Consider the following 18,743-nt stretch of genomic DNA (forward strand, 5'->3'; position numbering starts at 1 on the left):
CAATCCCTTCACCTGTTTACCTGTGTTTTCCTGCATTTTTTTTCAGTGAGTTATTGATATCCTCCTTAAAGGACTCTTCATGAGATAGGATTTTAGGACAGATTCCTGATTTTCACATGTGTTGATGTATTCAGGGCTTGCTGTGGTGGGAGAACTGGGTTCTGATGATGCCCACATATTTTGGCTTCTGTTGCTTATGGTCTTGTGCTTGCCTTTCACCACCTGGATATCCCTGATATTTGTTGGTCTGAGTGACTGTATGGAGTCTGCTTCTTTTGTTTCTGGGTTGCTTCAGGTCTCCTGGTAGGCCTGCAGCCCTGGCTGTATCAGACCACCTGTGGAGCCTTCCAACGGGCCGGGGGGTCTCTTCACAGGGGCAGAGAAGCTGCTGATCTGTTGCCCTGGCTGCAGTAGATCTCCTAAGAGGCCTTCAGACTGTTGGGTCTTCAGTGGAGCAGTCAAGGTGTTGTCCATTTCCCCTGAGTACAGCATGTCCTCAATTGCTCTGAGTTCAGCAGGTCCTCTAGGATGGAACCAGACTAACTTCACGGGAGCAGACCAACTAAGAGTCTGCCCTAGCAGTAAGGACCATGCGGAACGGGGGGAAGGGGCTGAAGGATATTCATTTCTTTTTTAAAGGCTTCTATCTGTCTGATTCTATTTTTCTGTGTTTCTTTAAGGGATTTACTTATTTCCTTTTTAAAGGCCTCTATATTCTTCATGAGATTTGATTTGACCGCATTGTCTTGCTCTTCAGGTCTGTTAGGATATCCAGGGCTTTCTGTAGTAAGAGATCTGGGTTCTAGTGTGGCCATATTACTCTGGCTTTTGTTGATTGTGTTCTTCCACTGGTCTTTAGCCATCTGGTTGTCTCTAGTGTTGGCTGGCCTGGTAGTCTCTGGTGGTAGCAGGCCTCTGGGGTTATAGGTAGAGCTGGCAGTCCCTAATGGCAGCAGATTTCTGGTTGTCCTGGGTGCTAGCAGACCTCCTGGGATGCAAGCAGAACTGGTTGTTCAAGGTGGCAGGCCTCCTGGGAGGCAGGGTGAGCTATGGCCCAGGGAGTAGAGTACTAATCTGGGATTGCAGTTAGAGGTGTGGGCCTGAAGATGGAGCACAGAGGTGATGGGGCAAAGCTCAGGCTGCTGGGCTTGCAGAGTCAGGGGACAGGCAGGGGACTGGGGTATGGGTATCTCACCTGGTTGTCCCAAGTGGTAGCAGGTCTCCTGGGAGGTAAGCTGAACTGTGTTTCTGTTTGTGGAGTGTCTGTGCATACTATCTTGTCATCTGCAAATAATGATACTTTGACTTCTTCCTGTCAAATTTGTATCTATTTTATCTCCTTTTGCTAGACCTTCAAGTACTGTATTGAATAGACATAGAGAACAACCAGCTCAGCCAACACTAGAGACAACCAGATGGCTAAAGGCAATTGAGGCCAGACTCTTAAATTGGAAAACTTAGCCTAGCAATTGTGAAGTCTGCCTTTCTTTACTTAAGAATTTTTTTGGTTGATAGGGAATATTCATCAAATATGTGGGGTGGTAGAGGCATGTATTTGACTAGAAATACATGTATAGTTAGTCCACTTAAATAGTTTCACAAATCAACAAACTTAAAGAAAATAAAATTTCCAATAAGACCAAGCCTTCACAGAGTTATTATTCCAAAATAATGCCAGTTTCTTCAATGTCTTTTTATGAATGCCTAAATAATTTCTTCCATGCAAACTTTTTAAAAAGTACTTTCATTTATCTTTTTATTATATCTTTACAAACACAGTATGGGGATTTTCCTCACACTTAATACCCTACTCTCTCTATTGATAATATAGTAGTAGTTGAGCAGGTTTCTCCAGAAGATACATCCAAGTCCCAACCCTTGGTACTGTGAATATGCTGTTATGTTAAAAACAAGGACTCTGCAGATATGATTGAAATTTTAGGATACACTTATTCTGACTGTAGGGTAGGGCTTAAGTCCAACAGCAATGATATGTTTAGAAAAGCAGAATGTCTCTAGTCACCAAATGAAGCCTTCAGCTCTAAGATTGGGTTATATATAATTAAGCTATTGGCCAGAGGACCCCCATGGAAACCCCAAACAACCTTGGATATTGCCAAGGCTATACCAACTGACAGCAAGGTGGCAACCTTGAAGACAGCGGCTATACTACTTTTCCAACAGAAAGAAGTTGCAGTGTTGCCGCCCTAGCACCTTTATCCCTCACGAAGGGATGCTGGTATGAGAAGGTACTCAGTATGCTATTAGAAGACAAAGGTAAACACCAACCCAGCTACAATCCCCTTGATCCACAATGGTGAACTTCTTGTAAAATGTGCTAGTACAAAAGAGGCACTAAGTTATGGGAGTAACCAATCAATATCTGGTTGAATTTCACTCCATAAGATGGATGGAACCCATGCCTGACACTGCTCTGTCACCAAGAACCTGAGACTAGATATGCCATGGAAAATGGGGAAAGCCAAGTGCTGCCCTTCTGCTGAGGGAATGGAATAATAAAATGACTCCTGATGCCGTTCCACTATACTCTGGTTAGAAGTCACAGCCGGACAGTGTGCAGGAGAGCACAGAGAGAAATTTCTCCCATCAGGACTTAGGGATCCAGAGGAAGAGGAGGGAAAAATGTAAGAGTCAGAGGACACCAAGAAAAAAAATAGGCTTTCTAAACACAGGAGGACTTGACACACAAGGAGTTCACAGAGACTGTAGCAGCATAGGTAGGGTCTGCACAGGTTTAAGCCAGATGGGTTCCCTGTGCTGAGAGGGGAAGCAGATACAAGTCCCACCTGTAACCTAAAAGCTAACTCCAATTGGTACCCTCTTGGGAAGGAAAATTAGTTAGCTCTCACAGAGGCTCACTGGGTGTGCACACCACTCTAGGCGCAGGCCCCATGCCCAGCAGTAGGTGGCCAACACAAAATAATCTCAGTGGTGTTTTTGGAGCATCGTTGACTCATAGTCCTTTATCTGGGCATTTTCTTTTATCTTTCAGGTCTTTTGCTCATGTTATGGTTTTCAGTTAGGGTTTATGGGATTTCTGTCTGTGTGAATATGAGTGCCTCTGTGTCTGTGTTTTTGTGTTTTTTTCCTGTCTCTGTCTCTCTCTTCAGTTTGCTCTGTCTGTTTTGTCCTATTCTGATTTGTCTGTTTGCTTGTTTTTTTTTTTAAATGTATCTTAATTTAATTTATTATTATTTTTTTAGACAACTGTGTTTTCTAATGAGAGAGCAAGAAAGGGTATGGATTTTGGTGGGCAAAGTATGGGAATAGGGGGGGATCTCGGAGGAGCTGAAGGAGGGGAACCGTAATCAGAATATATTATATGGAAACGTGTCTCTATTAAAAAAATAGAAAAAAATAAAGAAAAGAGTAATTCTGTGTGAACTCAGGGCACCCAGGGACAAAGGTCATGTTAAGATGAAGGGCGAGGTGGAGAAATGGTGGAGAAATGCAGACTTTGCTATTTGCCTCTAGCAGCTAGTGGGAGGCCCGGAGGAACTCTCTCCCTAACTCTCCAGAGGACGCTTGTGTCTGGATTCTGGAGCTGAGAGAGTATACCTCCCTCTTTATTTAGACTAGCAGGAGATGTTCAGTATGGCAGCCCCCAGGCACCTCTGCATCAGGTGGGAAGTTTCTCATTAAGCTTCACGCTCTATTTGGAGTTCCCTGGCTTTACCCATCACTCACTAACAGCACTTCTGTATCTCGGGATTCTATCTGGGCACACACAGCTTTCATCCACACCATGACAGTTTTTCAGATCTTCCTCATTTCAATGATTGAAAACTTTAGGGATGAATGTTCAAGTATTTTGTAAACCGCATCTCAGTTGTGAGTTGGCTGGTGTTGTGGTTTGATTGGTTTATGAGACTTCTGGAGGAAGAGAACATCTTCTCACTGCATCTCTTGCCTGTCATAAGCTGTCAACAGGACTTTCAGCATTTTGTTAACCTTGGTCACCCAGTGTTGAAATTTCCTCCTTATAAATGTTTTTCCTGTCTGTGTTATCCATTTTAAAGGAAATCGCTATGTATGATCATATTTTAAAAGTAGTAGTTTTGTTCTATCTCTTTGAGATTAGAATGTTTACAAAAGTTAGAGTTCTTCTCTGTAGGAGAATTTCTCTGTTCATTCATTCATTTATTCATTCATTCATTCCTTCATCTGTTGAAGTAAAAATTACTGATAAATAAGTATATTACATTTTACAATCCAGTGCAACTTTATTATTCCCACTACCATTTCTAAAATGGTTTGCTTATATATATTTTTTTCTTTAAAGGCACTGCAGTTTTTCACAGAACAAAATGTTCCAGACTCATATATTTTCTGGTTTGTTTGTGTGATGCATCCTGGTTCCATTTATGCGATTAGAAACCAAGCAAGATCTGTGTAGTCTTCATGCTTGTACTCTGGGGGGCGCTGTTTCTTCTAGGCCTTGCCAACTAACAAAGCACGCATACACGTGCCTTCTGTGGGGCAGTACCACACATGAACTCACAAGACCCATGCAAGTTCAAGCTAGACAAAATCCCGACGTGGAAGTAGGGAGGCGACCAGCCAAGGAGCCGTGAGCATTTGATGGCAGTTGAGAGAAGGAAGTCAGTTTTCTTTAATGATGTGAGCTCTGATTGGCTGACTACTTTTCAGGGCACACCCCACTCCCAAGAGTGGTAGGGCAATACAAACTGGATTCGATGTGGACAAAAAGAAGAAGAAGAAGAAGAAGAAGAAGAAGAAGAAGAAGAAGAAGAAGAAGAAGAAGAAGAAGAAGAAGAAGAAAGAAGAAAAAAAAAATAACTCAGTGTTTAGGTAGATAGGGCAGTAAGGGTAAAAACAGGGGTATTAGGAGTGTATATAATCAAAATCTGCTTATGGAATTCATAGATTAATAAAAATAATATTTATAAATTATGTGTGTCTGTGTATACTAACTCATATAAATGCGTGCATCTGTAAATGTTGTTGTATATAAGCATCTGCATCTATACTAGACTAAATGTGAGTTCACAATCCACTGTGATAGGAACATTCTAGTTACCCCTCGGTCATCTTTAAAGTCGCACTCCAACAGTGGCACATTGACTCCCACCATCTGCCACCCTTGTATTCAGTAGTTCAGTGTGTGTGGATGGAAGTGTCAGACTTGCTAGTCTGCGTTCCTGTGGGAGCATCAGCAGCTAAAGCCCAGGGCCAGAGACTGCTTCCTGTTCCCTTTCCTTTAGCTTTTCACTCTCCATGGCTTCCTGGTCACTGAGCTCTGCATCCGCCCTAGAATATGAGGTTGCTCTTCATATTGCCAATACAGTTAGAATGCCTTGTTAGGCTTTGCATTCTACCCTGGACTCTTTTTTACTCCCTGAATGTGGTCTGAAGCTTTGCATTGTGCTAAATATTAGCCTTTCTTATTCAAACTTATTCAAATACTACCACAATTCTGGTAGCATCCCAGTAGGTTTATTGTTCTAAAACAAATACCTTTTTAGTTTATGACTTAACAACTTAATAACTCGACATATGATCCTAAGCAATCTCTCATATAAATAACATTTTGCATGAATTTTTCTGAAATTATTATTTTCAGTACGGTTTGTCAGCCCCATCTATGGGTTGTAATAGTTGTATCTGAATAGCCATATAATAATGTTTATTTACCCGTTTCTCTCCTAAGGAACACTTAAATTGGACTTTATTTTCTAATTTAGTATGCTCTGTGAATTGACCTATACATATTTTCCCATGCACGTATGTAAGAACTTGGTTAGAACTCATAGCAAGAAGTGACACTTCCAAAACAGATGGCACGTGTACCTCCTGTTTGGCTGGTCAGTTTGCCTCCAGTGTGGTTCCCCAGTCCTTTGTGTCACAAAGTCAGTCACCACTGCTGGCTTTACTTGTCCTTTAAAGCTGGGGACTTGCAAAGTCATCTTCCCTCGATGGTCAGAGGCTGGGTAACAAATCAAGCCATTTTCTCAACGACTAGAAACAATGTGGCAGGAGTTTGGGGTTTTGGTTTTAGAGGATATTTGTTACTATTTGTCATAGTTTTTTTTTCCATAATATTTTCAAAGGTGTCTGCATATCCTGGAATTTCAAAGATGTTTTGGAATCTTTCTGCACCCAAATTTGCTCTTCCAGAATCAACCATAAGAGCAACTTTATATCCAAAATATGAGGTAATGACTGCTTTCTGTACTGTAACCTTTGCTGCAATTTAAGAGTAAACTTGTATAATTTCTTCTGATATAAAGTTGGTTAGGCAATTGCCATATAACTTGTCAAGCAATTATTGCCGTGGCCAGGATTGGTTGGATGATACAATAGAGATGATTTATGTAGTAGTTGTCACACATACATATAACTGTATCTACATATTTTATAAAATTCTGGCATATATATGTATGTATATGTTCTATAGCTATGATTTATGTACTTCTTTAAATTATATACTTATTGTAGCTAGACAAGAAAACATACCTGAGCTGGGCGTGGTGGCGCACGCCTTTAATCCCAGCACTCGGGAGGCAGAGGCAGGCGGATTTCTGAGTTCGAGGCCAGCCTGGTCTACAGAGTGAGTTCCAGGACAGCCAGGGCTATACAGAGAAACCCTGTCTCGAAAAAAAAAAAAAAACCAAAAAAACCCAAAAAACAACAACAACAACAACAACAACAACAAAAAACATACCTGTTCTCTTTTTGGAAGAGTATTTTATTTGAGGACTTAAGTTATAAAGTCATGCAGATTATATTGAGGATCTCAGGTATTTTCATTTACTTTTTTGGTTCATGAAGACAGTGATCATTTATTATCAAATTTTAGACAATAATTAAGACTCCCTATTAATTTGCTGGCAGTGATAATAGTACTGTTGATATGTGCCCCACATTTAGGACTTTATAGTTTTCCTGGAAAAGCAAACAGAATGTCTTTTCCACTTTGTTGAAAAAGCAAACTTTATTTCAAACAAGTCTAGAAGAGTAGCCAGACTGGTAGGAGACAGCACATGGCCGAATGGCCAGCTGGCACAGGCTCCCTTGGGAGTCCCTCCAGGTCCTGGTCTTCCCCAAGCACCTGCTGAAGCTTCCCCTCAGGTTGAAGCTAAAACGGTGCCTTGTCAGGTGTTGACGAGGTCTCTGTTTTTCAAACGTATTCACTTCGAGGAAGAAGAGAATTGATTCTTTTTTGAAGCTCTGTAGAATTCTAACCTAAATCGATCTGTCCCTGGGATTTTGTTCCTTGGGCCATTTTAAATCATGGCTTCATCTCAAAATAACATTTGTTGGGTGTGCCAGGGCCATATGTCAAGACTTAGGTGAGATCTAATCAGCCAAAATCCCAGCATGGAAAGTGGAAGCCCCACCCTTCCACCTGAAGAGGTATAGGTAACTGATGAAGTGAGAGTCAGGTTCTCTAGGGATATTTTTCCAAAAGGGCTACCTGTGCTCCAAATGGATCTTCACCCATGTTCAAAGAGGCGGCACTAAGTGAAATCACTGGACTTCAAAGACAAAGCAGGACAAAGTGGTGGCTGGGGTAGGGGTGGAGGATTGGGGAAACGAGACGGTTAGGAGTAATGGAAGGAGGGATTGAGGGTATAGTTGATTAAAACACATTTGTATGCATGGATGGAGTGTTCACTGGGCAGCAGCTCCACATACCCCAAAGCAGGAAGAAAGGGATTAATATGCTCAGCCAGTCAAAGGTGGCCTGCTGCCAAGTGGAATGTGCCCAGGCTTTCTGAGAAATGGTTAGCACATTTAAATGTCAGGTAGGACACAGCACAGGTGTCAGTCAGTGGCCAGCACAACATGCTCTACTGACTGCTCTGACATCATTTTTCCTATAGGTGACATGCGTCACCCAGTGGACAAAATGGCAGTCATGACCAAGATGGCTGTCATTACACTGAGTGGCCGCCTTCGTGAATTGTCTCCTTCATTGATTTTTGTTACCAGCTATTTCCGTTTACATATTTCAAAAGAAAATACTAGAGTTGATACAGATAGGAGAAATCTTCTTGGAATTTTGAAAGAATTCATTGTCTCTTCAGAAATGCATTATTTGGGAAAGTTTCTGATGATTTAAATGTCTCCTTTACTAATTTTTGAGTTACTTATGCCAAGTTGTTTTTGAGTCAGCTGATAACTCATCACAGAAAGCCGTGTGTTCTATGAGAAACATGTTGTATGTATAGAGTTGGCCATGTTTTCCTGTCAGTTTTAAGCTCTATTTGTAATGTTGCAGTTTCCTTCCTGTTTCTTACAAGTTTTATATCTATAATAGGATTTTAAAAAACAATTTAACTTTCTTGTTTCTTTTCTTTGTTTTCAGTTGTAAACTCTATCCTTTATCAAACTACCATACTTGCACCAGTAGTGAACAACCACTGCTGGTACATTTTTACTAAGATTTATGATATTCAGCGTCCAAACTATTTATTGTGGCCTACCGGCAGGAAAAGAAAGAGTTTATTCTATCTGCTTTGATTAAAAATATTTTGGATTAATTATTACATCATTGTGATACTGTGAAGTATCACAATCTTTTCCATTTTGATTTTTTTACTTCACCACTTATTACAAAATGCTTATATTCTGTTTAATCATTGTATTATTTTCTACTGAAATTTAATTAGGATCTTTTTGTTTTAAAATAATATAAATATAACTTAAGACTTTTGTATAAAGCTTTTAGTTTATTGCACTAATTCTTACTTAGTGTCTTCATTTATTTTTGAAACAGCTCTTTTCTTGATGGGGGGATAGTTTTCATTTTCTTTTGCTTATACCACGTAGGTAGGAAGGGTTTTTAAAAGCTTAAAGAAGTTTTGATACTGTTTTCTTTAAAGTTTATTCTTAATACTTAATAACATACAGTATATCTTTAGACTACATGTTTTTTGAAATTGGTTGCTATTTGTATTGTGGTTTATTGAATAGCCCAGCATTTGTTGACTAAGCCCACCGGTGGCATTGTTTGAAGGTTCCTTGTTAGCACTGAGCCAGCCTAAGCAGAACATAGGTTGTGGAATCAGAGCCCGGGATTTGAATCCCTTTCTGCTCCTGAAATCCATTGTTTTTGTACGTAAAGTAAGCTTTGAGGATTTAAGGAGGCCTCACACTGTGCAGATAAACTGAAGTACCCAGCTGGCTTAATAGACTTAGTTATATGACTTCTTTTCTATGTGGTTCACTTTCTATTTCTTTCATTTGACCTAATGAAGACTGATTAATTAGAGGTTTTCGTGTACATGTGTTTGGTTCATGCTTTTCTTGTGCAACTAACAATTTTTATTTCATGTGGCATGAAAATTCTGTATTTATTAAAAAAGTTGCAATTTGTGAATTTTATCTCCTGTTACTTTTAAAAGACTCAATTTGACCTAGTAAGTATTTAAATTCTACTCTAGTATGTAGAATTTATATGTTGTTTTGTGGGTCCAAGCATGTTTCCATTTTGTTCTTTTGTTCTTTTTCTTTTTTTTTTTTTTTTTTTTTTTCTCAGTTCATGATTGCTTGGCAGCACACATTTAAGCAGAGCATCACAGTGCTGGGAGGGTGTGGTAGGAAAAGTTCCTCACTTCATAGTAGCCAGGAAGCAGGGCGGGGAGAAGGAACCGGGCAGGCATAACCTTCCAGGGCAGCATCTTCCATCGCTTCCCAACCCTGGTCACTTGACCCTCTTACATGGTACTCAAAATGCTCCGATTCCCTCCCAAAGTAGTGCCAGAAGCTGGAGCCAAGGGTTGAGCCTAGGAGTCTGAAGGTGGGGAACATTTCATAGTCAAACAACGGCAGTTTTTCCACTCTATCTGCACCCTACTCCAGTTTTTCCACTCTATCTGCATCCTACTCCAGTTTCAGCAATATCACTGGAGAAAAGCAGGAGGATTTTCCCATGGGACACCACATAAACTATTATACTCTAATTGCTATGCCTGGTGCCTTGGTTTAGGAAATATTTAGACAGTTTCTGAGGCGTCAGTATGAGCCGTGCTATGTTTTTGTTGTTTGTTTTTTTTTTCCCCACAGTAAACAATGACCGACTGCTAACAGGTTTTACTATTTTGACATAAAATATAGTGTGAAACTTTTTGTCTTTGCTTTGTTAAAAGTGTTCCATTAAATATATAATACTTGCATTCCAATATATTTTGAATATCTTATGTAAGCATAGGGCAAAAACAGTTGCAAAAGTTCTTTTCTATATCAGGGAGTTAGTCTTTGAACAATAGTAATGTCCAAATGTTTTTCTGCTATGACTTGTAATTATTTTGCTACAGCTAAATAATTTTCCAGTGTAAAAACACACTGACCAGGCTAGTTTCCTATCACCTTCCATAAGCTGAAGTCATCTGAGAGAAAGGAATTTCGATTGTTAAAATGCCCCCAGAAGATCCAGCTGTAAGCAGACACACTTGTATAGCATTTTCTTAACTAGTGATTGATAGATGGGGGAAGCCCCAGGCTATTGTGGGTGGTGCCATTCTTGGGTTGGTGGTTCTGGGTGCTATAAGAAAGCAGAATGAGCAAGCCATGGGGAGCAAGCCAGTAAGCAGCCCTGCTCCATGGTCTCTGCATCAGCTCCTGCCTCCAGGCTCCTGCCCTGCTTGAGTTCCTGCCTTGATGATGAACAGTGAAGTGTCAGTGTAAATGAAATCCTCCCCAAGCTGAGGTTTGTTAGGATGCTTCATGATGGCAATAGAAACCCTAATATATACAGTATACAAGAATGATCAAAATCACCTTATTTTCCCCATTTTTCTAAATGACAATAGCATTAATACTTGTAAAAACTGATTTTTAAATTTCAGTGTTTTCAACCATAAAGTTAGAACCTCATCAGATAAATAAGGGAGAGCATGGTTCAGCTAATCATGAAACTGTCAGGTTGTCAAATTGATGTTTCCTAGTTGCTTTTGAATATCAAAGTCACTGACTATAAGGTAGAGAAGTAACACATTTAATGAGCATAATTTGTATAGCCCTTTTATCTTACAAGAACACACATATATTGCAACTTTATTGGGTGATAGAATCCAAAGCTTAAGTCATTTAAGAAAAATTCCACTCCAGTTTACATTTAGAGCACTTGCTCCTACTTGAAAATGAAGTCATTCAACAGTACAGCCTGATTATGTGTCTTGCTAATAACTCTGGTGTTGATGTGAAAGACAAATAGTACTAATCTATGAGAATGTAATGTCATTGATAACTCTTAATATTTCACACTGCAGAAATCACACGCATGCTCCCATTTGATTAAAGTCAGGAGCTAAGCCGGGAATGGTGGTGAACGCCTTTAATCCTAGCACTTGGGAGGCAGAGGCAGGTGGATTTCTAGTTTGAAGCCAGCCTGGTCTACAAAGTGAGTTCCAGGGCAGCCAGGCCTATACAGAGAAACCCTGTCTCGAACCCCTCTTCCCAAAAAAGGCAGGAGCTGTATTATGGATTTTGTATTAATACAAAGTCTCTAGTTAGACTTTCATGCATCATTGGAAGTAACTTCTTTTACTGCAGGTCTTTTATTTGTTTTGCTAACAATGTTGTTCAATGAAACATCAGTGACTACAAACATTGAAAATATTTCATGAAATTATTTAATATATGATTTATTTTTTTTAAACCACAGAGTGTTCAGACAAGCAGACTCTTAACTGAGAAATTATCTGTAACCAAGGAGACTGAGATTATTGTAAATACCTCCACCAAAAGAAGTTTTAAGGTACTTATGGCTTTTACTCTGAATTTAAGTTGATTGCTATATCTTCCTTTAGTTCAGAAATTTTTCCTAGTTATTATAGAAATCGTTTTTATACTGCACGTGCATGGCCCTTTGGCTCAAAGGGGAAGCTGTTTGCAGCTGTGGAGCAGAGTAACAGTGTCTGAGTAAGTGATGTTTGGGTGTGCTCCGTGATCCCAGTGTCCTGGCAGAGTACTCACAGTAGTACTCACGGTAGTACTCACGGTAGTACTCACGGCTACTCCTTAAGCCATAAACAGGACTGAGAAAGGTATGCTGTTTACATTATGAATATAGTTATTGATTATATCAGTGGCTTATTAATGTTCTGAAATTTAAGGACAATAACTAAGATTTCTTTTTATTTATTATTATTATTATTTAATTAGATATTTTCTTTATTTACATTTCAAATGCTATCCCAAAAGTTCCCTATACCCTCCCCTCACCCTGCTCTCCTATCCACCCACTCCTGTTTCTTGGCCCTGGCATTCCCCTGTACTAGGGCATATAAAGTTTTCAAGACCAAAGGGCCTCTTTTCCCAATGATGGCTGACTACCAAACCCAGACACTATTGCATATGCCAGCAAGATTTTGCTGAAAGGACCCTGATATAGCTGTCTTGAGTGAGGCTATGCCAGTGCCTGGCAAATACAGAAGTGGATGCTCACAGTCATCTATAGGATGGAACACAGGGCCCCCAATGGAGGAGTTAGAGAACACACCCAAGGAGCTGAAGGGGTCTGCAACCCTATAGGTTTAACAACAATATGAACTAACCAGTACCCCCAGGGCTTTGTCTCTAGTTACATATGTAGCAGAAGTTTTCTTTTTATTAAGGCCTTCAGCTTGGTAATCCACCTGGGTCTGCTTGAATACCATGTAGCACTGAGATTCACTGTCCTGAGCCAAGTCACACCCCCTTTCTAGTTGGCTATCTAGGCTGACTGTGTTTCTGCCTATTTCCTCATATTTCTAGGAAGCACGTTTGGCCTATAGTCATGAGCCCCAGTCAGTGTTTTGCTGTCTCTTTGCTGCCATTTATTGGCTGCTTGTCCTGATGTGAATTGGATCTTTCAATTCCTCACTGTCCTGGGGTGTCACTGCCCATACCACAGTTATATCTGCAGCACCTAGAACAGGAGTTGTTCTTTAAAAATAACCAAATCACTCAATTGCACTCTGGGTCAGAAAGTCATTTTTGTTTCTAGGTTGTGGCAATGGCACTTCTCATATTTTCCTGTCATCCTGTCTCGTCTTTAGTAGCTACTGCTTTATCCCCATAGATCTGATTATATCACTGATATCTGAGAAAAGAGTAACTCTCTCTACCACACAAATCCAGAGTGCTTAGATAAGCCTCACAATGTATTGCCCATGTGTTTCTCCATCTATCCATCCAACATCCATGTATAACCTACACTCTGCTTCCACTACAGTCCTTGTGAACTGAAATTGCTGGCACATTTCTCTGTGTTTGTTAGGGACCATTGACATGGCCTGGGTTGTTCTTAGCGTCTTTGCACTCTATGGGAATACTTTTGCCCTTACCCAGCAGCTGTGCTGTATCCAGGTTCTTGCCTATCCAGAGCTGACCTCTCCCTGTTCTCTTTGTACTCAAATTAGACTCTGATACAGAACACTTATTTTGGGTTATAGATACTGCATTTTATTTGTCTAGGAACATCAAACATATTTCCTTTCTATTCTACCATGACAGTGCTTTCTTACTCTAAATGTAACATCTTGGTGACATCATAGAAAGCGGTGATGCTTATATGTTTGCCTCCCCTGAAGTTAAAGGTTGTGGTTTTTTAAGATTAAAAGGGACTGTCCAGCATGCACAAGATTTGCAGAACATTAACCCAGACAAAATACTAATGTGGAGTGGGAGAAGACTCGAGATTCTACCCCTAGTTGATGAGTAATTGGCAATTTATGACTGCCATGGGAGGGAGAGTCATAGTCAGTGTCCTTTGGGGCTGAAGGACATCAGAGGCTGCCCGTGTTTCAGTAAATAGGTTCAAACTATGCACATGTGGTCTGCCCTAAGCAGACCCAGTGGATTTCAAAAACTAGAGCGCATGAAGATGGGAAGGAAAAGTGGTTGAAGACATAGGGGAAGAACCGCAGGGAAGGGGGTTGGGGGTTGCATTAGATCAAATCACGTTGTACGCAGATATAAAATTCTGAAACCCCAGAGTAGAAGTAGAAAAGGGGGATGTTTAGGATACATTTCTTTCTCGGGCCTCTCTAACGTACCCTCACGTGTCAGAGCCCCCTTCTTAGAACTGGGAACAAAACACCCATGGAAGGAGCTACAGAGACAAAGTTTGGAGCTGAGACGAAAGGATGGACCATCTAGAAACTGCCATATCTGGGGATCCATCCCATAATCAGCCTCCAAACGCTGACACCATTGAATACACCAGCAAGATTTTGCTGAAAGGACCCTGATATAGCTGTCTCTTGTGAGACTATGCCGGGGCCTAGCAAACACAGAAGTGGATGCTCACAGTCAGCTATTGGATGGATCACAGGGACCCCAATGGAGGAGCTAGAGAAAGTACCCAAGGAGCTAAAGGGATCTGCAACCCTATAGGTGGAACAACATTATGAACTAACCAGTACCCCCCGGAGCTCATGTCTCTAGCTGCATATGTATCAGAAGATGGCCTAGTCGGCCATCAGTGGAAAGAGAGGCCCATTGGTTATGCAAACTTTATATGCCTCAGTACTGGGGAACGCCAGGGCCAAGAAGTGGGAGTGGGTGGATGGGGGAGTGGGTGGGGGAGCATGTGGGGGACTTTTGGGATAGCATTGGAAATGTAAATGAAATAAATACCTAATTAAAAAAAAAAAAAGAACATTCACAAATCAGTTCCACTCACACCAACATGGAGGCTTTGCCCAGAGCATCTTCATACCACAGGTTCTTCAGTTTTGCTGTCTTCGGCTTAAATTTGAAACAAACAATTTTCATTTCTACAAGCTTGACTGAATGAAGTGACAGTCTTCAAGTCCTGCTCTTCTCTATTAAGGAAATGACTTAATAAGCAAGATAGTATATTTTTATTAGTGCTTGTACTTTTCATTCATTTGCAAGAATTATCATCACTCAACTGTTATATGAGTTTGCTTTGCAACTACGATTAATGTATTTTTCCTTGATTATCTTACAGAATTTAATAATAAAAAAGTCTGCATCATATGAAAATATCCAAAAATATTCCAGTGCACCATATACACGATTAAAGGTATTGTAAAAATTTTGGCTATTATATATCAAAAATGTTTGTATTTATAGCAACAAAAATCATGCCTTTTCCCCAAAGTTTGAAGAGATATGCTGTTTCTTATTATTACACTTTGAGTTATTTGTAGTCTCATGAGATAGGAAGTATAAAAAATAATGTAGGCCATGATCTCTATGGGTACATTTTAAATATATAAATAGCTTTTGTGAAATTCTTACTTGTAGATTTTTGATAAAAACCAACTAGCACAAAATCTAACAAGGGAAGTGAAAGATCTTTGCAATGAAAACTATAAAACATAGGAAGAACACTTTGAAGACACTAGAAGGTAGAAACACCTCCTGTATTCATGGTGGTTGGGCAAGCTAATATTAAGAGTATAGCCATCTTACCAAAAGTTATCTATAAGTTCATTACAAAATTCCAGTGAAATCCTTCAAAGAAATGAAAAATAGTCCTGTACAAACACAAAGACTGTCAAGCCAGATCAGCTCCAAGAACAAAGTGCCACGTTAGAGTTATCATAGGACCCGCTTTAAAATGAAACCACTGTCATGATAATAAAGATAGCAGTGTAATAGCACATACAGACACAAAGACAGAGAACTCATAGAGCTACAGCCATCAAATTTTCAGCACAGCTGCCAAAAAGCATAATACAAACAAAAAATAGCCTCTTTAGCAAGTGGTTCTGGGAAATTTGGGCACCCACCCCTAGAAGGGTAAAACTAGATCCTTTTATCCAAAGTCCAGTTCAAATGGCATCATGTACCTTAGTGTAAGACATGTAACTTTGAAATTATTGAAGAAAAGCACTCTAATGGCATGAGCAACATGTTTCTGAATATTGCCCCAGTAACTCAGGACATAATAACAAGAACTGAAAACTGGGATTGCATCAAATTACAGGGCTTCTGTTCAAAAAGGGATCAGAGAAACAGCCTAGAAAATGCATAATAATAATAATAATAATAATAATAATAATAAATCTTTGCCAGATATCTACATGATAGGAATTAATATACAGAGTATAGAAAGAACTCCAAATAATCAAGTCAAATAAAAAACCCCAAAACCCCCCAACCCAAACCAAACCAAGTGACCAAGCAAGGAAATAAACAAACAAAAACCAAACAAAAATCCAAACTGAAAGAAAGTAGGAAAGGAGACTCAATCACTAAATGGACAAATGAACTAAACATTTTTCAAGGTTTGAAGAACAAATGATTGATAAATACATGGGAAAGTGTCAACATTCTTAGCCATCAGGTAAGTACAAGTCAAAACTGCCTTGACAGTTTATCTCATCCTAGTTCCAACAGTCATGACCAAGAAAACAAATGACAGCAGATGCTGGCGAGGGTGTGGGCAAAAGGAATCTGTTTGCACCACAGGTGGGAATGTAAATTACCGTAGCCACTGTGGGAAATCAACGTGGAGGTTGGTCAGGAAACTAAAAATAGAGCTGTGATCCAGCCTAACTGCTCCTGTGTACATTCCTGAGTGAATCGAAATCAGTATGCAACAAACACCCGTGCATATCCATGTTTGTCGGAGCTCTAATCACAGCAGACAAGTGACCATCAAGTAGAGGCCAGCAGTGGTAGATAAAGGAATGGATAAAGACGGAGTAGGGCCACAGGCCTCACCCGGCCGGATCAGCGCCAGGGTAGCAGGAGCGCAGGGTTGCCTGACACCCGCCAGCTACCCACGACCCCCGCCGCAGGATTTTGGGACTGCTGGTGAGTGGAACACAGCTTCTGCTCCAATCCAATTGCGCGGGACCTGAGACTGCATTAGTTAGGGAAGCAGAAACTGGCCTGAGTAGGGCCACAGGCCTCACCCGGCCGGATCAGCGCCAGGGTAGCGGGAGCGCAGGGTTGCCTGACACCCGCCAGCTACCCACGACCCCCGCCGCAGGATTTTGGGACTGCTGGTGAGTGGAACACAGCTTCTGCTCCAGTCCAATCACGCGGGACCTGAGACTGCTCTGGTTGGGGAGAGAGAAATCCGGCCTACATAGGGCCACAACCCTCTTCCGGTCAGAAAAGCACCTGAGCAGCTGGGGCGCAGGGTCTGCTGACACTCGCCAACTGCCCACAACACCCGCCACAGGATCTTAAGACTTCTGGTGAGTGGAGCACAGCTTCTGCTCCAATCCAATTGCGCGGGACCTGAGACTGCATTAGTTAGGGAAGCAGAAACCGGCCTGAGTAGGACCACAGGCCTCATCCGGCTGGATCAGCGCCGGGGTAGCGGGAGCGCAGGGTTGCCTGACACCCGCCAGCTACCCACGACCCCCGCCGCAGGATTTTGGGACTGCTGGTGAGTGGAACACAGCTTCTGCTCCAATCCAATTGCGCGGGACCTGAGACTGCATTAGTTAGGGAAGCAGAAACTGGCCTGAGTAGGGCCACAGGCCTCACCCGGCCAGATCAGCGCCAGGGTAGCGGGAGCGCAGGGTTGCCTGACACCCGCCAGCTACCCACGACCCCCGCCGCAGGATTTTGGGACTGCTGGTGAGTGGAACACAGCTTCTGCTCCAGTCCAATCACGCGGGACCTGAGACTGCTCTGGTTGGGGAGAGAGAAATCCGGCCTACATAGGGCCACAACCCTCTTCCGGTCAGAAAAGCACCTGAGCAGCTGGGGCGCAGGGTCTGCTGACACTCGCCAACTGCCCACAACACCCGCCACAGGATCTTAAGACTTCTGGTGAGTGGAGCACAGCTTCTGCTCCAATCCAATTGCGCGGGACCTGAGACTGCATTAGTTAGGGAAGCAGAAACCGGCCTGAGTAGGACCACAGGCCTCATCCGGCTGGATCAGCGCCGGGGTAGCGGGAGCGCAGGGTTGCCTGACACCCGCCAGCTACCCACGACCCCCGCCGCAGGATTTTGGGACTGCTGGTGAGTGGAACACAGCTTCTGCTCCAATCCAATTGCGCGGGACCTGAGACTGCATTAGTTAGGGAAGCAGAAACTGGCCTGAGTAGGGCCACAGGCCTCACCCGGCCGGATCAGCGCCAGGGTAGCGGGAGCGCAGGGTTGCCTGACACCCGCCAGCTACCCACGACCCCCGCCGCAGGATTTTGGGACTGCTGGTGAGTGGAACACAGCTTCTGCTCCAGTCCAATCACGCGGGACCTGAGATTGCTCTGGTTGGGGAGAGAGAAATCCGGCCTACATAGGGCCACAACCCTCTTCCGGTCAGAAAAGCACCTGAGCAGCTGGGGCGCAGGGTCGGCTGACACTCACCAGCTACCCACAACACCCACCACAGGATCTTAAGACTTCTGGAGAGTGGAACACAGCTTCTGCTCCAATCCAATTGCACGCGGGACCAGAGACTGCATTAGTTAGGGAAGCAGAAAAACGGCCTGAGTAGGACCACAGGCCTCTTCCGGCTGGACCAGCACCGGGGTACCGTCAGCTACCCACGACCCCCGCCGCAGGATTTAGAGACTGCTGGTGAGTGGAACACAGCTTCTGCTCCAATCTTTAAATAGTGACAACGATAACAACTAACCCCAGAGATTACCAGATGGCGAAAGGTAAACGTAATAATCTTACTAACAGAAACCAAGACCACTCACCATCATCAGAACCCAGCACCCCCACTTCACCCAGTCCAGGGCACCCCAACACACCGGAAAAGCTAGACACGGATTTAAAAGCATATCTCCTGATGATGATAGAGGACTTCAAGAAGGACGTTAATAA

The 18,743-nt window shown here is 42.1% G+C and overlaps 1 protein-coding gene across 3 annotated transcripts in view; it reads left to right on the forward strand.

Annotated features, from left to right (window-relative positions):
- Positions 1–18,743, forward strand: part of Ttc6 (tetratricopeptide repeat domain 6) — a 182,796-nt gene that overhangs the window by 84,269 nt on the left and 79,784 nt on the right. For all 3 annotated transcript variants that reach the window (XM_021179232.2, XM_021179231.2, XM_021179233.2), the window contains 3 exons: positions 6,093–6,197; positions 11,654–11,746; positions 14,948–15,022. In XM_021179232.2, the coding sequence (XP_021034891.1) occupies positions 6,093–6,197; positions 11,654–11,746; positions 14,948–15,022 (273 nt within the window). The remainder of the gene's footprint in view (positions 1–6,092; positions 6,198–11,653; positions 11,747–14,947; positions 15,023–18,743) is intronic.

The sequence above is a fragment of the Mus caroli genome, unplaced genomic scaffold (assembly GCF_978045245.1).
Source record: "Mus caroli unplaced genomic scaffold, Mus_caroli_1 scaffold_14, whole genome shotgun sequence".
NCBI lineage: Eukaryota > Metazoa > Chordata > Mammalia > Rodentia > Muridae > Mus > Mus caroli.